Source organism: Salvelinus namaycush, chromosome 37 (genome assembly GCF_016432855.1).
Source record: "Salvelinus namaycush isolate Seneca chromosome 37, SaNama_1.0, whole genome shotgun sequence".
In the NCBI taxonomy this organism is placed as follows: Eukaryota; Metazoa; Chordata; class Actinopteri; order Salmoniformes; family Salmonidae; genus Salvelinus; species Salvelinus namaycush.
The window spans coordinates 13,202,048-13,225,979 of NC_052343.1; the positions used below are offsets into that span (position 1 = coordinate 13,202,048).

At 43.3% G+C, this 23,932-nt stretch overlaps 1 protein-coding gene across 1 annotated transcript; it reads right to left on the reverse strand.

Annotated features, from left to right (window-relative positions):
- Positions 1-4,255: 4,255 nt before the first annotated feature.
- Positions 4,256-21,016, reverse strand: LOC120031632 (soluble guanylate cyclase gcy-31-like). Its single transcript, XM_038977435.1, has 16 exons — positions 20,889-21,016; positions 20,450-20,582; positions 20,031-20,205; positions 19,798-19,889; positions 19,034-19,291; positions 14,715-14,862; positions 13,893-14,105; positions 13,465-13,585; positions 10,434-10,563; positions 9,948-10,094; positions 9,470-9,616; positions 9,085-9,241; positions 8,228-8,337; positions 6,182-6,271; positions 5,812-5,930; positions 4,256-5,573 (listed from the first exon to the last, which is right to left on the reverse strand). The coding sequence occupies exons 1-16, from the start codon at positions 21,014-21,016 to the stop codon at positions 5,171-5,173; spliced, it is 2,571 nt and encodes an 856-aa protein (XP_038833363.1). The 3' UTR covers positions 4,256-5,170.
- Positions 21,017-23,932: the final 2,916 nt, after the last annotated feature.

Genomic DNA, 23,932 nt, shown 5'->3' on the forward strand with positions numbered 1-23,932 from the left:
GATGGCTATATAAGACCTATTTACCAGCTTTGTTTGCATTGGTTGCCATATATTTTATCTCTCCTTGTGTTGTCTTAGTTTCAATTGATGTTGAATTTGTGAAAAGCAAATACATAGACATAGGTAGACTGAGGTAAAATAATACAGTGCACAGTGAAAGTCTACACATCCCTTGTGCATTCTTCACATTTTGCTGCCTTAAAATACATTCAAAAAAAGGCGTTACATTTGATTTTCAAGTGAAAGAAAATGATAGGATTTTTTCCAAATGAATAAAAATAAGTAGAAATACCAAATATGTTTTGATTGTGTATGTCTTCCCACCCCAGAGTTAATACTTGGTGGAAACACCTTTGGCAGCCATTACAGCTGTGAATCATAAGAGTCTACCAACCTTGCACAACACTTAGTCTAAGGTATATCCATTGTTTTTGTCACAATTGCTCAAGCTCAGTAAATTTGTGTTGGAATCATTGATGGACAGCAATATTCAAATCTTGTCTGACTTTCAAGCAAATTTAAGTCAGAACTGACATTGGGCCACTCAGAAACACTCAACATTTTGTCATTAACATTTGTGTAATTGTTCCTCTGAAAAGTGAAACTCTATCCCAGGGTTAGGTTTCTATAAGAGTGAGGCAGGTTTTCCCAAAACATTTTATTTGACCCCCTTTTACTCTCCAAATATCGATCGTCTCATCACTGCAACTCCCCAACGGGCTCGGGAGGCGAAGGTAGAGTCATACGTCCTCCGAAACATGACCCACCAAACTGCACTTCTTAACACCCAGAGAAACACTCAGAGAAAACACAGTTCAACTGATGACTGGCCCGCCACAAGGAGTCACTAGAGCGTGATGATCCAAGTGAAGCCCCCCCAAAAGTTTTATTTTACCCCCTTTTCATTTATCCCCCCCCCGGCCGCTAGCAACTGTATATTCCAGATATCCTAGTCTCATATCTTGAGTTATAAAGGGGGTGCATTTGATAAATCTCAACAATTCCTACTAAAGGAAGTGTGTTTTGTGTTTACACTGACAGGCTAACAGGCTTGGCCATTTCCTGATTCAAAAGCTCTGTTTATCTGTAGGTTTATTTATGTGAACGACATCCAGCTGGACCAGCCTGCTGAGGCTCAACCCATAAAAAAAGCTCCATCCAATGGGGCCAAGGCCTTTGAGCCAATTATTGTTTTCAGGTGTCAGGGTGAGAGGTCAGACCAAGGCCCAGTTGAACTGAAGGGAGAGTCTGAACAGATAAAAGCCCCAGTGTGCAGTGGGGATTCAAAGACACCTGCACCTTTGTTTATTTTCTCTTTCCTCCAGCAAGAAATTAACTGACTAGAAATAGTCAACTGTAAAAGTGGGCCCGTCGCCATGGCAACAGACAGGAAATAGGGCTTAAGCGGTTTCCTGACGGCTTCCTCTTAATCATGTAATGACATCTCCCTCAGAAATGGCTACAAGGAGAGTTCAGATGTGTGTGTAGTAGGTAGGCCTGTAGCACTCACTAACCGCTAAGTATTCATACCCCTTGACTTGTTCCACATTTTGTTACAGCCTGAATTTAAAATGGATTCAATCTTTTTTTTTACCCATCTACACCGCATAATGACAAAGTGAAAACATGTTTTTCGAAATTTGACAAAGTGAATTATTTTTTTTTTTTTTTGCACATTTACTGAAAATGAAATACAGAAATATCTAATTTACATACACTACCGTTCAAAAGTTTGGGGTCACTTAGACATTTCCTTGTTTTTGAAAGAAAATCATTTGTTTTTGTCCATTAAAATAACATAAAATTGATCAGAAATACAGTGTAGACATTGTTAATGTTGTAAATGACTATTGTAGCTGGAAATGGCAGATTTTTTATGGAATATCTACAGAGGCCCATTATCAGCAACCATCACTCCTGTGTTCCAATGTCAAGTTGTGTTAGCTAATCCAAGTTTATAATTTTAAAAGGCTAATTGATCTTTAGAAAACCCTTTTGCAATTATGTTAGCACAGCTGAAAACTGTTGTTCTGATTAAAGAAGCAATAAACCTGGCCTTCTTTAGGCTAGTTGAGTATCTGGAGCGTCAGCATTTGTGGGTTTGATTACAGGCTCAAAATGGCCAGAAACAAAGAACATTCTTCTGAAACTCGTCAGTCTATTCTTGTTCTGAAAAATGAAGACTATTCCATGTGAGAAATTGCCAAGAAACTGAAGATCTCGTACAACTCAGTGTACTACCTTCACAGAACAGAAACTGTCTCTAACCAGAATAGAAAGAGACTTGTGATGTGGCATATATCTGGGGAAGGGTATAAAACAGTTTCTAGAGTGTTGAAAGTTTCCAAGAGCACAATGGTCTCCATCATTGGAAGGGAGGTGACCAAGAACCCATTGAGTACTCTGACAGAACTAGTCTCTACAGCATTTCACCCGTCTCTACAGCACTTCACCAATCTGGGCTTTATGGGAGAGTGGCCAGACGGAAGCCACTCCTGAGAAAAAGTCACATGACAACATGCCTGGAGTTTGCAAAAAGGCACACGAAAGACAGAGCATAAGGCAAAATATTATTTGGTCTGATGAGACACAAATTGAACTCTTTGGCCTGACTGCAAAGCGCTATGTCTGGAGAAACCAGTCACAGCTCATCACCCATCTAACAGCATCCCACCGTGAAGCATGGTGGTGGCAGCATCATGCTATGGTGATGCTTTTCAGCGGCAGGATCTGGGAGACTGGTAAGGATAGAGGAAACAATAAATGGAGCCAAATACAGGCAAATCATTGATGAGAACCTGCTTCAGAGTGCAAACGACCTTAGAAGACCCCAAGCATACAGCCAAAGCCATGCTGGAATGGCTTCAGAACAATGTGAATGTCCTTGAGTGGCCCAGCCAAAACCCAGACTTGTGGAAAGACTTGAAGATTGCTGTTCACCGCTGCTCCCCAAATCGAGATGTGCAAAGCTGATACACACATACCCAAGACGACCAAAAGCTGTAATCACCGCCAAAGGTGCTTCTATAAATTATTGACTCAGGTGTAAACATTTCATTTTCAATTTGCAAAAATTTCTCAAAACATGTTTTCACTTTCATTATGAGATAATGTGTGTAGATGGGTGAGATATATATAAATATGTTTTTTATCAATTTTGAATTCAGGCTGTAATAACAAAATATGGAATAAGTCAAGGGGTATGAATACTTTCTGAAGGCACTGTACCTTTTCTTTGAGGACAGCTAATGTATAATATGTTACCTCCTTAGTTAAAAGATAAAGGACAAGGGGCCTCCCGGGTGGCGCAGTGGTCTAGGGCACTGCATCGCAGTGCTAACTGCGCCACCAGAGTCTCTGGGTTCGCGCCCAGGCTCTGTCGCAGCCGGCCGCGACCGGGAGGTCCGTGGGGCGACGCACAATTGGCATAGCGTCGTCCGGGTTAGGGAGGGTTTGGCCGGTAGGGATATCCTTGTCTCATCGCGCTCCAGCGACTCCTGTGGCGGGCCGGGCGCAGTGCGCGCTAACCAAGGGGGCCAGGTACACGGTGTTTCCTCCGACACATTGGTGCGGCTGGCTTCCGGGTTGGAGGCGCGCTGTGTTAAGAAGCAGTGCGGCTTGGTTGGGTTGTGCTTCGGAGGACGCATGGCTTTCGACCTTCGTCTCTCCCGAGCCCGTACGGGAGTTGTAGCGATGAGACAAGATAGTAATTACTAGCGATTGGATACCACAAAAATTGGGGAGAAAATGGGATAAAAATTTAAAAGAATTAAAAAAAATTTTTTTTTTAAAGATAAAGGACATTGGGCTTCCCACCTTAGTGAAGAAATTCATAATCTAGAATAAGTATATTAAATAATTGTCATGTGATTTCTATTTGGACATTCATTGAGCTTAGTAGGCCTAAAGTCTTTGTATTATCTGACTGGTGCTTAGCTGTTTTCTGAGCACACATAATCTCCGCTAGCTGTGTTATCTGATACGCGGCCAGGTAACATCTAGATAAGAGTGTGTCGGTTCAGAGAAGATCATTGATTTAATCTTATATGTCTGCAGCTGACTGTGACTAGCCTTTTCCCCATCACCTGCACTGATGAGCGTGTTATAGAAAAAAAGTTACTATCCCCAGTTTTATAGAGCTATAGCTTCCCTTTTTTCTTTGCCTTCATCTGTCCCTCTGACATTGTGAGCGAATCACAATTCGCTATTAAGCAAAACATTTAAAGATATCAACAAGGAAATGAACACGTTGACGTGCTTGTCTGTACAGTTTTTATGGACAAAGATATGCTAACATTCAGTAAACGTGCAACAAATTACAAATACAAAACAGAAAGGTAAAGCACTTACAGCAAAAGGAAAAGCGCTATTATATAAATTATTATTAAAGTCAATATTATTCCATCATCAAACACAGTATCAGAACTGTAACTTGGGTCAGACTTCTCAGAACTAGTTTATGCAAATAAAATACAACAATCTCTTGACATCTCATCTTACTCTGTATACCAATCCATTGTGATCCTGTAATTCGAAAAAGGTGTTTTCACCGACAGTAATAACTTAATAAATAGTACATGAACTGTACATTTATTGACCTGTCCTTTCAACAACATGCACAAATCTGTGACATTAGCCAGGTGCTTGTATTACCAAAAGAGGCCCACTGTTTAACACGTCATCAAGACATGAGTATCGGTATATATTTGTTGGAAGATAAGAATTTTTTCCCTTTTCAGCAATGTCACATTTGTTTAATTTTAGGGGCATCAATGTTTCCTCTATTAATACTTAAGTGGGGTGGTCCGCCCTGTCTACCTCTGTAACTCCACCTTGAATAAATGGATGAATACATTACATTAGGTGTGGGCTGCCCTGAATGTTGCTGTGGGGACCCTCAGGTCCTGCCTAAGGAAAAACATAGGATAAACAACAGGGCGTCATACAATATATTGAACATGAAGGATGGCCAATAATCTGTGATGAGAGGTCTTGAACTCTGGCCTGGTCCATCTCACAGTAGGGAAAAACAAAAGGGACGTGACTGACCAGCGAAACCATGTTGAATTTTCTAATTGGTTAAGGTTCAAGGTTAGGGTCAGTTTCAGGGTTTCCCTTCACAGGACTGTCAATAAGATGCAGGCCAGTCACATTATTTTAGCCTCTCCTCTCACAGTAGGCAACAAGAAGTGCTGCGCATGGGAAGGTGGACGGGCAGCTTGGTGTGCTGCCTGAAGCTGTTCCTCTTGTTGTTGAGCACTGGGGCGGCGGTGGCCGGGGGGGCCGTGGGGGTCTCCTGGGCAGCAGCAGGAGGCACTGCACTCTCCTGCACCACATTGACCTGCTGGGGAGGAGCTTCGGGCTTGGCCGCGCCCCCTTTGTTGTTGTTCTTAGTGTTCTTTTTGACTTTCTTCTCCTGGGGCTCGGTGGGGTCTGTGGGGTCCTCGGGGGCGCCCTCTAGTGAAGGTAAGGGCTCTGCAGGCAGCTCTGTGGGGGTGGGCTTGCCCTCTGCCTGCTCCTCGTTGGGAATGTTCAGGTTGGAGGTGGAGCGCTTGGTGTTGGTGCAGGTGGACCTGTGTGTTGGAACGTATAAAAAAAAATGACCACAAAGTATGTACAAAAGCAAAGCAAATTAGTAGCAGGTGTGTTTTTCTTATGCAAGCCCTTCGCTCCACAAACAGGTTGTTTGGAACCTTACTAACTATACAGAAGTGCAATTCAATGAACAGTTCACAGTCATATGATATAGGGTATCTTGCAGTATATCCCTACAGAAGAGATTGGTGTTGCCTCCTCCTCGGCTCCACTTACCCATTGGAGCTCCTGTCCTCTGAGTCCTTCTGTTCACTGCTGTAGCGGAGCTCTGCTGGAGTCTTAAACGACAGGTCCTTCTTCCCCTTCAGCCAATATGTCTTCATGTAGCCTTTACCCTGTGAATGGACAGAATTTAGGCAGAAATAGTACCGTGTTCATGATCCTTATGTTCAATACCAGTCATAACTCAGCCAATGGATGGGCTGCAAATGACCATTTCAAGACTTTTGAATTTTGATAAAACTCCTGAAGAGATCAAAATATATTTTAATAGATAGATTTAAAAAATAGATTTAGTGTGGTGCATTTTTGTCTGTTTGGCAGGTGGAGCATCACACGGTGCCATGATGGAATATTATACACATACCTTCACAAAGATCTTTCCCCTCTCCTCAATTATGTAGGGCTCATGTTCCAAGTGGTCTTTGGTGGTCTGGCTTATGTGGATCTGCATGCCCTGTACAGACAGACACACAGAGGTTGATGGCTGACATAGTGCTAACTATTCAGCTCACTCAATGTCGCATTAACCTACTTGCGGCCTACTTACGAAATAAATGATTTGCTATACAGTGCTAATTGATTGTGTCTATTGGGTAAATCCATTTGAATTCAATCAGTTTTTGACAGCACCCTTTTCGTTTGAACAAATTTTTCCATAAAAATGTGTCCATTATAGAAGTGCTCAGAAAGTGACTTTTGGACCTGAATGCCAAAACATTCAAGAGATAAAGTTGCTCAAAGTTGACCTATTCTGCATACCCCACCATACCATGACATCCATGTCTTCATCACTGGAAAATATAAAGGGTTGATAATTGGTATAATTTAAAAGCTTACAAACAGGGTTGTCAAACTATTTGATAATAAAAAATTTTAAGTATGTAATTCTTTAACCTTAAACGTCAATTATCAAAAAATGCATTAACTCAGATATAAAAAAAAAAATAATAATATTCACATACATTGTAGCTTAGACCCTATTTGACATCTGAGGTTTTTGTGTTGTGACCAATGTTCCCTCTAAGCTGCGCGTGGGCACGCAGCTCCCCGGGACTGCCACTCAGAAGAAATATCAGCCTGCGCAGAGAAGCAAGAGATTGACTTTCACTCAACTATCTAGAGTTTTCCCCATTAGTTAACACTATCAACGTTTCCCCTTTACTGTGGGAATTGTGATTGAATAAATGCAATATTAGCCACATTCAAGGCAATATACTGAAACACAACTAAGTATGCAAGACTTATATTAGTATGCAAAACTAACTATGCAAGAGATTTTGTTGTAGGCAGAACACATCGGAGTAGGTTTCTATTGCAATGACAGGCACAACTCAGGCCCTTACTCTACACAGACCAGTGCGCCATAACCAATCAGAGCTGCAGTAGGCATATATGCAAATAGACCATTGCCATATATGAATATGTGCCATTCACTTTGAACTGGACAGTGTTTACAGCATGAGCGGTTGTGAGTAGATGCACTTGTTTTGAGATCAAAGCACATTTCTACGTGTTCATATCCTTTGCTAGTTAGTGAGTTATTAGCCCAGTAATAGATAATTTGTAGTCAGCAATAGGGGAGTGATTGCTTCCTACAAGAGCACAAAACATGTACATTTCTAGACATCTTTGAAAAGCGAGTCAGGTAAAGAGATTTATTTTTGTCTTAAAGAGGCAGTTTTGTATTTTGAGATAGGGATGAATAAGCTAAGTAGCCAATAGGCAAGGGTAGCATAATTTGTCTGATTCTCTGTAATAATGGTACGGGAATAATTATGGGTCTTATTTTGTAAAGTGGTTTCTTGCATCAAACACAACATAATTTTCAGTCACCTCCTTGTCTGAAGGACAAGTGGATAAACAGGTTAATGTTCAGCACTGCATGTTTTTTTTCTCAAAAGTCTCATGGAATGTAGGCCTATATTGAACACCACACATTGGCTGCTACTATTTCCATGTAAACATTTTATGGGATGCATGTTCTCTATTGTTTTTGATGGTAGGCCACTCTGGTTGGCCTACATTATGATCAAATAGCCACAGTAGCCTACTTGACCACTGTTAAAAATAAAAAATAAAAATGGGTACAGCATCAGTGGGTACAGCATGGGTACAGCATCAGTGTTCACAGTAAATGCGCGCCGGAAGTTGCACAGAATCTTCACAACGTTCAGGTTTGCGCTCAGCAGACCTGAAATCTGCTCAGTGCCTACATTTTTTTGAGGGAACTTTGGTTGTGACCACCATTGGTTGAGACACAACATGCTCTTGAATACAGAGTGGGTGTCAATCATAGAAATATAACATGTATGGAACCTTTTGTTTAAATCAAAAGGAATGCTGTCAAAAAGTGATTGAATTCACATGGATTTACCCTATAGAGAGGTTATGTTCTAATGTCAGAACTCACCACCCCATTGCTCTCCATGCGGGAGGCAGTGTTGACGGTGTCTCCAAACAGACAGTAGCGAGGCATCTTCAGCCCCACCACCCCAGCCACCACCATCCCTGAGTGGATCCCTGAAGGGAAACAACACACAATGAAGTTAAACTGCTTTACTGAACCTGGATCAGTGGCTCTAGATTCAGGGTGCCTTAAGGAGTATAAATCTGGCAGCATTAACTGAGGAGCACAGTCAGGACATGGCAAGACAATATCAAGCCTTTGACTTCCTTTTGACCGGATTATAAAGAGACACCGTACAGTATGTGTATGCTTTATGTCTGTCATATGCAGGGTTGGGTAGGTTACTATATAAATGCAATCTGTTACAGTTACTAGTTACATGACCAAAATTGTAATCAGTAATGTAACTTTTGTATTACCCAAACTCAGTAATGTAATCTGGTTACTTTTGAATTACTTTCCCCTTAAGAGGCATTAAAGGAAGACAAAAAGGATCCATCAAACACATTTTGGTGTGTCATCATAGTGGTCTCTGACTTGTGGAACAAACTTAAACTTGTGCCTTTTTTTCAATGTTGAATTGAATGTCATTGAGAAAACAGAAAGGTGTCATAATGTATTTTGTTCCGCAATCGTCCTTTATGAATTTAAAAGTAATCCATGAAGTAATCATCTAGTTTTTCAAAAGTATCTGTAATCTGATTACAATATTTTTTGCTAGTAATGTATTACAGGTACAGTTTTTTTGTAATCAGATTACATGTAATAATTATATTTCTATGGTAAGGCCCACTCCTGTCTACACTTTCTGTGCCATAGAAATAGAGTGACTAGATTGTATTTCAATGGTCTCTGCTCACCGACTCTGATCTGGATGTTGTCTCCAGTGGAGGGGTCTTTGAGGTGGTCGATGGAGCTCAGCATGTCCAGGGCCATGTCACATATGTGGTGGGCATGGAAGGTTGTCTTATTGGGCACGCCTGCCACCACCATGTAGGCATCTCGGATGGTCTCCACCTGAACCCAGGGGAATAAGAGTCAAGTAGTATGTTTAGATGCATTACTGTATACATTATATCCTACCAATGAAATAAACTAAACATTCCACTCTGTAAAACATTGCAACAGCCACTCAATGCATGATAATAGAGTCTGTTCTCCTTTTTGGTCCAGCCAACCTTGGTTGAGTATTCAGGCATATTGTTCCCACAGAGGCCCTTGTTTTGTATTGTCCCAGTCATTCACCTTGTAGACGTTGTGCTTCTCGCTGAGCGTGTCGAAGACGATGTAAATCTCGTTGAGCATGTCCACCACCTGCATGGGCGTGATGTGGATGCAGATCTCGTTGAACTTCACCACGTCGCTGAATAGGATGGTCACGTCCGGGAACACCTGGGAAACGGAAAGGAAATACCAGCACACTTAAATGCTTGACATTTTACTGTGGTGTTTCTTCTGGCTTGATAGAAATGAGGTGGCTAGTTGGCTCCAGAATCCAATTGAGCCTTAATGTCATTGAATGTTTTGAGCCAACATGGAGGATAGTTTCCTCTACAAACTCTATGGCTGTGTCTGAAATAGCACCCTATTGCCTATATACTGCACTACTTTTGACCGGAGCCTGGGCCCTATATAGTGCACTATATAGGGAATGGGGTGCCATTTTGGATGCATCCTGTATATCTGTATATGTATCTGTAAATTTACAGCTGTGGGTTAGTACCTGGCATGTCTCCAGGGCCGTGATACCCTTCCTGAGCCGGTCAGCCACAGCTTTGGGGATCATGGCGTAGAGGAGGGAGTCTCCTCTCTTCTTCTCCTCGTCAAGCTTCTTGATGATCTCCTGGAGCTGGGCGTACTTCTGCTGCTCCTGGAGTGGGAGGAGCCACCAGAGAAAGAGAGCTGTCAGTCAACTAACTCCTCCTCATCCTCCTTCAAAGGCCTATCCAGCCCCGCCCTTGAGATGGTCTTTGCCTCTGCCTTTCAGTGTGAACTATACACTGCATATGTCTATTTGTAACTTTGAAAATGAAGCTGCCTATGAGCAGGACTGTGTGTGGGTATAGTGGTATGTCTTGCATTCTTAGATGAGGCAAACTTGGCCCAGTTAGTAGAGGAGTTATCTGATAACGTTAACGATGTACCAAGGTACGGTTGTGTGCTATTCTAAAGGGTGGTATGTGGTATATATGAAATGTGTATGACTTACCTGGTCAAGAGCCAGCTGAAGTTCAGCCGACTGCTGTGTTCCGGCTAAGATGAGCTCTCGGCTGGAGTCATGGAGGTTCAGATCATTCACATAGACGCCCATTTTAATCATGTCCTCCACTGTCTCTATACTGGAAGAGGAAGAAAAAAGTGGAAGAGGAATGAGAGAGACAGCAAGGATGGGGTGAGTGCCTGAAAGGGAGATAAGAAGGGATTGGAAAGGTAGAGGGAAGTGGATAAATAGAACATGCAACAATTTCAATGATTTTACTGTTACAGATCATAACTAGCATAGGCCCACCCAATTGGGAGCCAGGCCCAGCCAATCAGAATGAGTTTTCCCTCACAGAAGCTGGATGTGGAGCTCCTGGGCTGGTGTGGTTACACGTGGTCTGCGGTTGTGAGGCTGGATGTACTGACAAATTCTCTAAAACAACGTTGGAAGTGGCTTATAGTAGAGAAATTAACATTCAATTTTCTGGTAACAGCTCTGGTGGAAATGTATGCAGTCAACATGCCAATTGCAAGCTAACTCAAAACTTAAGACATCTGTGCCATTGGGTTGTGTGACAAAACTGCACATTTTAGAGTGGCCTTTTATTGTCCCTAGCACAAGGTGCACCTGTGTAAGGATCATGCTGTTTAATCAGCTTCTTGATATACCAGACCTGTCAGGTGGATGGATTATCACTAACAGGAATGAAAACAATCTGCTGCACAAAATTGGAGAAAAATAAGCTTTTTGTGCATATGGAACATTTCTCTGATCTTTTATTTCAGCTCATGAAACATGGGACCAAATATATTATATTATGCATACTGCACATATTTAGAGGCATACAGTAATATTATAAATATTGTATGTCGTTTTTATTATTTTCATATGCTAATAAACACAGACATAGCATAAGGTAAGGACTATCTAAGGTAAATGTTGGAGCCAAATTCCCTAACGTTCAGTCTCATTATGAACGTAGACCTTACTGTGAAATGTTTACTTTCAAGCCCTTAACCAACAATGCAGTTCAAGAAAGAGTTAAGAAATATTTACCAAATAAACTAAAGTAAAAAAAAGATTAAAAGTAACACAAAGTAACAATAACGAGGCTATATGCAGGGGGTACCGATACGGAGTCAATTTGCGGGGGTACAGGTTAGTTGAGGTAATTTGTGCATGTAGGTAGGGCTAAAGTGAATATGCATAGATAATAAACAGCGAGTAGCAGCAGTGTAAAAACAAATGGGGGGGGGGGGGGGGGGGGGTCAATGTAAATGGTCCGGGAGGCCATTTGATTAATTGTTCAGCAGTCTAATGGCTTGGGGGTAGAAGCTGTTAAGGAGTCTTTTGGTCCTAGACTTGGCGCTCTGGTACCACTTGCCGTGCGGTAGCAGAGAGAATCTTTTGGGCTTTCCTCTGACACCGCCTAGTATATAGGTCCTGGATGGCAGGAAGCTTGGCCCCAGTGATGTACTGGGCCGTACACACTACCCTCTGTAGTGCCTTGCGGTCAGATGCCGAGCAGTTGCCATACCAGGCGGTGATGCAACCAGTCAGGATGCTCTCGATGGTGTAGCTGTAGAACATTTTGAGGATCTGGGGACCAATGCAAAATCTCCTGAGGAGGAAAAGGTGTTGTCGTGCCCTCTTCACGACTGTCTTGGTGTGTTTGGACCATGATAGTTCGTTGGTGATGTGGACACCAAGGAACTTGAAACTTTCCACTACAGCCAGGTTGATGTTATTTGGGGCCTGTTCGGCCTGCCTTTTCCTGTAGTCCACGATCAGCTCCTTTGTCTTGCTCACATTGAGGGTCTAGGGTATCCGGGATGATGCTGTTGATGTGAGCCATGACCAGCCTTTCAAAGCACTTCATGGCTACCAACATGAGTGCTACGGGGCAGTAATCATTTATGCAGGTTACCTTTGCTTCCTTGGGCACAGGGACTATGGTGGCCTGCTTGAAACATGTAGGTATTACAGACTCGGTCAGGGAGAGGTTGAAAATGTCAGTGAAGACACTTGCAAGTTTGTCCGCGCATGCTTTGAGAGTACACGTCCTGGTAATCCGTCTGGCCCCGTGGCTTTGTGAATGTTGACCTGTTTAAAGGTCTTGCTCACATCGGCTACGAGAGCGTTATCACACAGTTGTCCGGAACAGCTGGTGCTCTCATGCATGCTTCAGTGTTGCTTGCCTGGAAGTGAGCATAAAAGGCATTTAGCTCATCTGGTAGGGTTGTGTCACTGGGCAGCTCGTGGCTGGGTTTCCCTTTGTAGTCCGTAATAGTTTTCAAGCCCTGCCACATCCGACGATCGTCAGAGCCAGTGTTCAGTCTTAATCCTGTATTGACACTTTGCCTGTTTGATTGTTCATCTGAGGGCGTATCAGGATTTCTTACAAGCGTCCGGATTAGTGTCCCACTCCTTGAAAGTGGCATCTCTAGCCTTTAGCTCGATGTGGATGTTGCCTGTAATCCATGGCTTCTGGTTGGGATATGTACTTCATCGATGCACTTATTGATGAAGCCGATGACTGAGGTGGTATACTCCTCAATGCCATTGGATGAATCCCAGGAACATATTCCAGTCTGTGCTAGCAAAACAGTCCTGTAGCGTAGCATCCGTGTCATCTGACCAATGCAGTATTGAGCGAGTCACTGGTACTTCCTGTTTTAGTTTTAGCTTGTAAGCAGGAATCAAGAGGATAGAAGTATAATCAGATTTGCCAAATGGAGCCTCACCTGCGCACACCCCCTTCTTCCCATGTTCCCCATCCCTATACCTATTTTGTGGTTTGGTATTATCGCTCAGGTAGGTCTGGATGGTCTAGATTAAATCTTTGTTTGTAAAATACCTTTTTATTTGTTTTTATACTATCGAAGCTTTGGATTCTCCTTTTTTGGTTGCTTTGTGAATGCGTCCTGCCGTGGCATCACATAGCTGTAGCCTCAAGGCAAGTTTTGAATTGGATTACGTATTGCCTTTATAGTCAGATAAGGACTAGGTACTGTAAGGATGTTGTGGGTGGTCTTACATGGGCGTACTGAGGAAGATGAGCGAGTCCCACTGGGGGACGTACTTCATTTGACCCTTCAGGTGGAGGGGCTTTTTGGGAGGTTCCCTCATATCCTCGAAGATAGTTTCACTGCACTTCCCTGGGGATGACGAAGAGCAGGGTCATCCACAGACATAGAACTTGAAAACATTGGTTTGAAATTTAGAATTGTCATCTGTGCCATATTGTCACCAACAATTCCAAGACCATTTACACTCTACTTATTCAAAATGGTATTGTTAATTCTTCATTCAAAATAGACAGGGCAATCACTGATTCTGGCATTGTGTTGGATTTCTGTACCCCTTTCAAATTTAGGAGAACAAAGCTATGTAGCATGTAAGCTTATCTTGGTGAGCTGGACAGGTGGGAAGATGTGTGAAGGGCGAGGAAGAAGGGGTTCTCACCGGTGACAGTCTGGAAGGCGAGCAGCTCGATGTCCTCTCCCCCTGAGTTGGCTGAGCTGTTGTACTGAGTCAGAGCACTGCTGAACTCCTGGTCTCCCTTCATCTCCTCCACAGACTTCACATCTAATGGGCCAGAGGAAAGGAGGGGATGACTGACGGAGGGAGGGAGGAGATGACTGACGGAGGGAGGATGGGTGGCTGAGTGAGTGACATTTATTTAATTCATTTCACTCATGCGTATAACAGCACTGACAGAGCGATTGGAAGACTTTAAAAGCCCAGGGCAGTCAAACATGTGATTTTCCTGTGTTTTATATATATTTCCACACTATGAGGTTGGAATAATACTGTGAAATTATGAAAATTATGATAATACCCTTTTAGTGTAAGAGCTGTTTGAAAGGACTGCTTGAAATTTCTGACTTTTTGGTGGGATGGAGTTTTGGCCTGCCTGTTGACATCACCAGGCAGTAAGTTAAGTAAATAGACCAATAAGAGAGTTCCAAACCTCTCTGCAAATAACAGCTAGTTTTCAGTTTTCCACTCCCAGACAGTCCTAGCAAAATTCTTGCTTAAGAAATTGCTCTTCGTTATTTGGAAGCTATTTGGAAGCTATTTTTTTTTAGTTGAAACAATCACAGTAACTTACTTAATTGTTGCCAAGATATGATTTGATATTGAGATAGAGAAAAACCGCTGCATTGGACCTTAATTAATCAAAATCACTTAAACATTAGACATGTGCTAGCTAGTCTCTAACAAAGTACTCCCCTCTCCTGTCGGTTGACTGTGGCGACGGGCGGACCCTTGATTTCTCTGTACTTCTCTCTTCCTCTCTCTTGGGTTTCTCGCTCTCCTCTTTTCCCTCGTCTTCCTTTTCCTTGCTCAGTTTAGGGACATTCACCTTCTGCTTGCTCTCCACCACAGCTTTGGACAGTAGCTCAAACACATTGTTAAGGTGGGTGTAGATCTGAGGGGAAGCATGGGAACAGATGACTTCAGTCAAATCCAGGGCCCGTATTCACAAAGCGTCTCAGTGTAGGAGTGCTGATCTAGGATCAGGTCCACACTGTCCATGTAACCTTATTTATTGTGATTATGAAGACAACATTGATCCTGGATCAGCACTCTTACTCTGAGATTCTTTATTCTGAGACTGGCACTGATACATGCAGACATAGTGATGCTTAAAGGTCCCGCACAGGTATCCTATTTCCCAAGTAAAAATTGCCTTTGAATGACAAAAACATCACCTATAATATTTGTACACTATTAAAATGATCAGAATTGAGAAATGTTACCCTTTCTCTCATTTCTAACTATCAGGAAGCCTGAAAGAGCAGGCTGAGTGGGCGGGGAGTTTATATTCATGAGCTAGCCTTGACTGACAGCTCTTTGAAAACACCCTTGTGGTCATTGTAACAAGGTAAACAATGGGCCACGTCATTGATGACCAGGTAAAAATGGGCCACATGTCATTTCGAGACTAAATTGTAGGCTCAACCCGTTTTCTCTGCAAAATGCTCTCATAGTCAACAGAACTGTTGGATATCAGACAAACAGCAGCAATACACAATTGCATTTCTACTGTTTTATAACTAATTACAATATACAGTTCACTGATATACTTCTTCACAATAATTAGTAGAGCCTGAGTCACCTTAGAAGCTTACACATAAAATAAAGTACAAACAGCATATAATAAGTGTACTGGACAATTTATTGGTGCCTCAGCATTAAATCAAATATCATTTTATTGGTCACATACACATATTTAGCAGATGTCATTGAGGGTGTAGCGAAATGATTGTATTATAAATAACAATATGTTCAGGATTGTATGTATTGAACAGACATTTATTTGATAATTTACAATAGGACAGCATAGCCCAAAATATTGATAAACATGAACACTCATGAGAAATAGTGGTGAGACATCATTTGATATAAAAAAAATATATATTAGAGCCATAAGCCTAATATAGGCACCCAGCCACCCTAGTGTCCAGGACCCCATTGATTCGTACAATTTGTAACACTGATCTCCCATCCAAATGCTTGAAAATTGAAAAAAAAAACATACAAATTAACAAAATGTGATATCATGTAAAAGTTAATTACTTTGGCTTTAGGTAATGCAACTAACCACAGAGATTGATGGGGAGGGGAGCGGGAGAGGAGCTTCAACGTCATACAACACTCCTTCCGTGGCCTCCAACTGCTTTTAAATGCTAGTAAAACTCTTCATGCTCTTCAAACAATTGCTGCCTGCACCCGCCCGCCCGACTAGCATCACCACTCTGGATGGTTCTGACGTAGAATATGTGGACAACTACAAATACCTAGGTGTCTGGTTAGACTGTAAACTCTCCTCCCAGACTCACATTAAGCATCTCCAATCCAAAATGAAATCTAGAATCGGCTTCCTATTTCGCAACAAAGCCTCCTTCACTCATGCCGCCAAACATACCCTCGTGAAACTGACGATCCTACCGATCCTTGACTTCGGCGATGTAATTTACAAAATAGCCCCCAACACTCTACTCAGCAAACTGGATGTAGTCTATCACAGGGCCATCCGTTTTATCACCAAAGCCCCATATACTACCCACCACTGCGACCTGTATGCTCTTGTTGGCTGGCCCTCACTACATACGTATCTGTCGCCAAACCCACTGGCTCCAGGTCATCTATAAGTCTTTGCTAGGTAAAGCCCCACCTTATCTCAGCTCACTGGTCACCATAGCAACACCCACCTGTAGCACGCGCTCCAGCAGGTATATTGCACTGGTCATCCCCAAAGCCAACACTTACTTTGGCCGCCTTTCCTTCCAGTTCGCTGCTGCCAATGACTGGAACGAATTGCAAAAATCTCTGAAGCTGGAGACTTATATCTCCCTCTCTAACTTTAGGCATCAGCTGTCAGAGCAGCTTACTGATCACTGTACCTGTACACAGCCAATCTGTAAATAGCACATCCAACTACCTCATCCCCATATTATTACTTACCCTCTTGCTCTTTTGCACCTCAGTATCTCTACTTGCACATCATCATCTGCTCATCTATCACTCCAGTATTAATGCTAAATTGTAATTATTTTCACCTCTATGGCCTATTTATTGCCTACCTCCCTACTCTTCTACATTTTCACACACTGTAAATAGATTTTTCTATTTTTCTTTTATTTTGTGTTATTGACTGTACGTTTGTTTATGTGTAACTGTGTTGTTGTTTTTGTCGCACTGCTTTGCTTTATCTTGGCCAGATCGCAGTTGTAAATGAGAACTTGTTCTCAACTGGCCTACCTGGTTAAATAAAGGTGAAATAAAAAAAGGGGGGGGGCCCCAAGTACCCCGCTTCAATCAAGCAGACTTCAGTCACCCACTTGGCTTCAGTCATCTCCAAGATTGAAGCGAGACACAAATCCAGCTATGGCCTCCTCCTTGTCAGGCCTCTCACACTGGGCAAAACTATATTTGTGAACATTTTTACTTCACTACATTCCTAAAGAAAATAATGTACTTTTTACTCCATTCATTTTCCCTGACACCCAAAAGTTATCTTTGCATTTTGAATGCTTAGCAGGACAGGAAAATGGTCCAATTTACAAACTTATGAAGAGAACATCTCTGGTCATCTCATCTACCTCTGATCTGGCAGACTCACTAAACACAAATGCTTTGTTTGTAAATTGTCTGAGTGTTGGAGTGTGCCCCTGGCTATTAGTAAATAAAATCACAAGAAAACTGTGCCTTCTGGTTTGCTTAATAAGTCATTTGAAATTATTTATACTTTTACTTTTGATACTTAAGTATATTTAAAATGAAATACTTTTAGACATTTAGTCAAGTAGTATTTTACTGGGTGACTTTCACTTTTACGTGAGTAATTTTTTATTAACATATCTTTACTTGTACTCAAGTATGACAATTGGGTACTTTTTCCACCACTGGAAATGAATAAATGGCTTACAGTATTTTTGGTCTGTCTTCACGTTTCACAGCATTCCTGCTGTGGTGGTTGCCTGGGAAGCTGTGCAGACAAAATAGATGTTGAATTTTCAAAAATGTCTATCATTACAGCTTGATGATAGTGAAAAGACAAAAGTAGATGGAAAGTGAAAATAATAATGATACTTACATTATGGTCAGCGCTTGCAAGATCCACTGTTCCAATGTCAATGATGGTATTGCATCCGTCTTTAGGATTAGCTTCCTGGCAAGACCAATCGAATGTTCTCCACAATTGATAAAGCAACTTCGCTCAAAATGTGCACTGCACACCCGTAACATAATCGTCATTTTCGTGCAGCCTGTCCTCCCAAAATTAAAATGAGACATTGCTGTCGGATATCTTCATTCTTCAGAAAATAGTGCAACGTTAAATGTACACTATAGCATCCTGTCACAATGTGCTTTTTGCCGGCATAGTAGCTTGATAGCTAACAGTCACACCACAGATAAAAGGCTACCAGTATATTTAAAATATATATATTATTTGGTCACGCGTTCTGCTTGAGCTAGCTATTAGTACCTTGCCTACAGTTTGTAAACAAAGCCAAAGCAAGGCGTAGGAACACATGCAATGACGCTCTTAAGGCGGTACATATTTAAATTAGTTGAGCTCATAAGACACTACCATTGGTGTATTACATTTCCGGCTTTATGTGACGTTGGATAAAGCCGGAAGTAAATCCTTAGTACTTCTACACCTGCATTGCTTGTTGTTTGGGGTTTTAGGCTGGGTTTCTGTACAGCACTTTGAGATATTAGCTGATGTACGAAGGGCTATATAAAATAAACTTGATTTGATTTAGTAATGCCTGTCTGAATCCAAGCGTTTGACATAGGGAAGGGGACCAGTAACTTTATTATCAAATTTTATCAGTGTACCAGCTACAGTCATTTTTCATACTTGGGTTACCCTACTTTGTATTGGTTTCATCCAAATATCATCCAATGCAATGAAAAACACGATTTCCACGGTTTGGACCATTAAAGGGTTTTTTGTTGAATGTAACTAAATAATCCAAATATCCACAAAAAAACTCTGGATTGACAACAATAGCCTAGGTAAGTGGAAAAACCATACCAAATGTAACAGAACCCTCACCCCCCTCTCTCTCCCCTCCTGTACTCACGTTGTCCCAGCTGAACTCCAGCATGGGTCGCACCAGGGTGAACTCTTCGTTGACCTTCTTGCCCTGCAGGTCGGAGAAGACCTCCTTTAGACCGTCCCCGATGCGGTACATGGTCATGTCCCGGCGGAAGATCACGCTAAAGGGAAACATGTCGAAAAAGATGCCCCTCTTCATGGGTAGCTTCTCGTACCCTGGGGCCGTCTTCTGCTGGGGCATGCGGTGCTTGAAGGCAGCGTTGTCAAAGTTCATCTTGTAGATCTGCGGCAAAGAGACATTGAAGGTAATCATGGCGACGCAGCTGTGAGGATCTTAAGGTTGTAAAGATCTTGACAATGGGGCCACACACTAAAGGTGTTTGACAATGGGGCCAGACACTAAAGGTGTTTGACAATGGGGCCACACACTAAAGTTGTTTGACAATGGGGCCACACACTAAAGTTGTTTGACAATGTGGCCAGACACTAAAGGTGTTTGACAATGGGGCCAGACACTAAAGGTGTTTGACAATGGGGCCAGACACTAATGTTGTTTGACAATGTGGCCAGACACTAAAGGTGTTTGACAATGGGGCCAGACACTAAAGTTGTTTGACAATGGGGCCAGACACTGAAGGTGTTTGACAATGGGGCAAACCGTAGCACTTGGAAAGTGATGCACTCCTAGGTCTAGGTCGGAGGAGTTACTTGCACGTGCGCTGGGGTGTACATAACATTGTTGAAAAGAAGTAGCTTCAGATAGGTAGATGCCCACAGTACAGTACATACCACATATGTCATCTTCTCAGTCTCCTCTTTGGACAGGATCTCAACTTCAATGTCTGTGTTGTAGAACTGCCTTCCCACTTGAGACAGCTGGCCTACAGTATGGGAAGAGAGAACAAGTATTTTTCACAGATTGGGGATGTGTGACATGAACCCTATGTATAGTATTACCAAATATAGTGCTTCCAGAAAAATCATTTTTGCTATGTTTGTCCTCTGTGGTGCTCCCTACCTACCTTTGACAAACTGGGTGAAGCCCTTGCGGGTGCTGCGGTAGTGCAGGGTGAGGCTGGTCTCACACTCCTCCTCCACACAGAAGCTGGGAGGCTGCACCTTGGGGAAGGAGAAGCGGAAGTACTCGTGCAGGTTGTCCAGCTCATTGATGAAGTCACGCACATTACGCCCCAACACCTGGATGAATGGATAAGGGATTAATAAGGATATTACACACACACACACACACACACACACACACACACACACACACACACACACACACACACACACACACACACACACACACACACACACACACACACACACACACACACACACACACACACACACACACACCAGTGTATTTATTATTGATTAGGGCCAATTATGCCTAGTGTTAACTCAGACACTTGAGGAGGGCCACTAGGCACCAGGTCACCTTGAGAATCCTCTCGTAGCCATAGTTCCCGATCCTCTTCACCATGTAAACCCCGAAGGCATACATGAGCTCATCATGGGTCTTCCCCAGGACCTCGCCTGCTGCCTTGGCCAGCCGCAGGATCAGGTTGTCACTGCAGGGGAAGAAGGAGGATACCTAGATATGACATTTACATGTACATTTTAGTCATTTAGCAGATGCTCTTATCCAGAGTGACTTACAATTAGTGCATTCATTGACCTGTTGTCTATGTGTGTGTTATGTATTGATGGTCTATGTAAACTTGATGTGCTTTTGCCAAGTCTGTCAGGAAAGAGATTCAAGTGAAACCTCAAGTGACTTCCCTTCCTGGTAAAGTTAGAATATAAAGTTAATTTGACGCATATTATGGGTACAGAGAAATAGTTAGCTCCGACAGTTAGATGGGATATGGCCGTACTTGTACATCTGATGGCGGACAAACTTGAGATGCGGTATCTCTGCCCGGGCCTCTATCAGTCTCCATACATCCTCTCCGTACGACTCGTTGATATAATCATTCACTGCTTCCAAGTACAGGCCGTACATCTTAAGGGGGTTGGGAACCTCCAGATTTCTGCCAAGTTTAACTGCTTTACTGAGGAATGGTAAGGAAAGAAGAAGTGTAAAACACCTGCAGTCTGAGTCATTTTGCATATAGGATGAACTAGATGTTAAAAACTATGAAGTCCCTCATTATTCATTGTCACAAAATGTTTCCAAAAACAATAAATCATCCCTTTTGGGTATCTTGAATAGGATTGACATGAAACAATATGAATGAGGTTTTCAGACAGAGCAAGATTCTCCCCTTTGAAATCTTGCTCTACTCACAGCTCTATTCTAGGACTAGCACATGTGCAGTACTTGCATTTCACATGTAGTATTTAACCAATGAGTAAAAAGAAAATCAATCTCACACCTATATCACAAACACATTTTCACATGCACACAAATCATGCATACATATACAGGCACAATGAGTTACTTTACATTCTTACCCTGAGGTCTGAGTGCCAGGTAACCTCCTCAAACACCTCCCTACCTAAGCACACTGTTACACAATACTCTTTTGTCAGTGTTGATCAGAATACTTTCACAATAGCAGAAGATTATCCTTTAAAGACTCATCTTTAAATAAAACACTACACTGCACAGTATTGCCTCTAGTCTATGGCACCTCGGACCTAAAATTGTCCGGAATCTATGTTCCACAGCATTTAGCCAGCTAACACATTGTATATCAAAGGTTTTCCAAAAGAAAAAGCAGAAGAAGAGGGTGAAAATATGGGTCCCTTACCTGCAGTCCCTCAGTGGTATGTAATTCGCTGGTCCAACTGCGGGAGCGAACGCCAAAATGCTGCTCCCTGCTCTGACTGGCCAAACACCTGCTCGTGACACTGGCCCTCTTCAGACACTTCTCTGTCAATTCAATGGGTGGAAGGGCCTAAAATAAGAGCGCCAAGGCATGTTTCTGGCAGGTACCAAAGAAAAGGTAATAGTGGTGACTTTCTAGCTCGCTGAAGACAAAGCAGGCCAATGTGTGTGTGTACTGTGCTGTAAGTCTGTGTTTGGATCTTGGTTATGAATGCCAAAAGGAAAAGTGTGTGGGCTTATTGTGGGGAATCTCTCAAGAGGGGCATGTCCCCCTGTGATATAAGTCCAAATGTTTTAAATAAATCAATATACTGTCTAGTTGTACATATAGGGCTGTGGACTATGAAGTGCATTGTGACAAATATAAAATCAGTAGGCTCTATAGGCCTAGGTCATGGGATGGGCAACATCTGGAGCAGCCCTTCAATGGATTTTGGGGGGGTTTGATTTGTACATTATTAAAACAAATTAAATTGCAGGCCGGACACAGGGAAGATATTTAAAGATATAAATATGCATCTACCAGGTTTTAGAAGTGCAAGTGTAACCTGTAGTTATGCAAAATAAAAAACAATGTTATGTGTTGGAGGATTGTTGTAGCCTTGGCTTGTGAAGTGCTCTATTATAATGCTATGCTAAGCACACTCGTATTCAGAACCCGCAGGAAAATTGTGTCAATTTAATTTGTTTAATAAGGAGGTCTCTCGTGTTGCAAGTACGGATGGATTGAGAAAGCCCTGTGAGTGTAAATACGGATGGATTGAGAAAGCCCTGTGATTATGAACATGTTCTTGATGGTGATAGTATTGTAATGACCCGAAAGTGTCATTACAATACTCCCACCCTCTCCATGGGAGCCCCCACTGGGAACTGTTGGAGCTGAGCATGAGAGCGGCCTGGGGGGCCCTTTCTTGCTGTGCAGTTGTCACAGCGGCGGCAAAAGTCTTCCACATCCCTCTTGTGCTGCCCCCAGTAAAAGCCCTGATAGAGGCGGCGCAGTGTTTTTGTGACCCCAAAGTGTCCAGTCCCCACCCCCCATGAGTACTCTGGAGCACAGCCTCCCGCAATGCTTTTGGGACCACCACCTGCCACCTCTCCTCTCCCGTAGCCGACTCCTTTCATGCCCGCTGTAGCACGCCATCAGCCAGCCGCAGTCTCTCAAACTTTGACCACAACCCTTTGGTCGCGAGTGAGAGCGCTGTCACCTCTTCCCATGGTGGCCTCACCTGCGCCTCTACCCACTGTAGCACTGGCTGTAGGTCTGTGTCCTGTCCCTGCTGCTGCCGCCATTCAGCCACATCGACAGTCTGCAGCTCACAGCAGACAGGCCCGCTCGCCCGACACACTGTGGCACAGACCCCCACCTCTGCACACAGCTCTCTCTCCCGTCCCTCTCTCCGCTCGCAGTGGCGGCAGCCGTCTGCAGTACAGGGCCGACGGGACATGGCGTCGGCATTGGAGTGGCGTGCCCCTGCCCTGTGGACCACTGTGAAGTCATACGGCTGAAGCTCCTCCAACCAGCGTGCCACCTGCCCCTCTGGCTCTCTGAAAGACATAAGCCACTGGAGAGCAGAGTGGTCAGTCCTTACAGTAAAGGGCAGGCCACCCAAGTAGTACTTGAAGTGTTTGACAGAAGCCACAACAGCCAAGAGCTCCCGCCGGGTGACACAGTAGCGGCGCTCATGCTTGTCAAATGTTTTGCTGAAGTACGCCACCACTGTCTCCCCCTCTGGCCCCACCTGGGCCAGCACCCCACCCATGCCCACATTGCTTGCGTCTGTGTCCAGGATAAAGGGCAAGGTGAGGTCAGGGGGGGCGAGCACGGGGGCCTCGATCAGTGCACGTTTGAGGGTGTTGAAGGCCTCCTCACACTCTACTGTCCAAGTGAAAGCCTTGTCCTTCGGCAGCAGGCGGTTCAGGGGAGCAGCGACGCTTGAGAAGCTCCCTACAAACCTCCTGTAGTACGAGGCCAGGCCCAGGAAGCTCTTCAGCTGACGCTGGTCGGTGGGGGTGGACCAGTCTCTGACAGCCCCCACCTTGTCCTCCATGGTGCTGATCCCCTCCTTCCCCACTCGGTGGCCCAAGAAG

Excerpts from the sequence above, each read along its gene's own strand:
- LOC120031632 (XM_038977435.1), bottom strand. The coding sequence starts at position 21,016 with ATGTACGGCCTGTACTTGGAAGCAGTGAATGATTATATCAACGAGTCG. Across the intron at positions 19,292-19,797 it reads CTGAGAAGATGACATATGTG|ATCTACAAGATGAACTTTGA; the intron begins GTATGTACTGTA and ends TCTTTGCCGCAG. Across the intron at positions 14,863-19,033 it reads TGGAGTTCAGCTGGGACAAC|ATCTACACCCACCTTAACAA; the intron begins GTGAGTACAGGA and ends GCTTCCCCTCAG.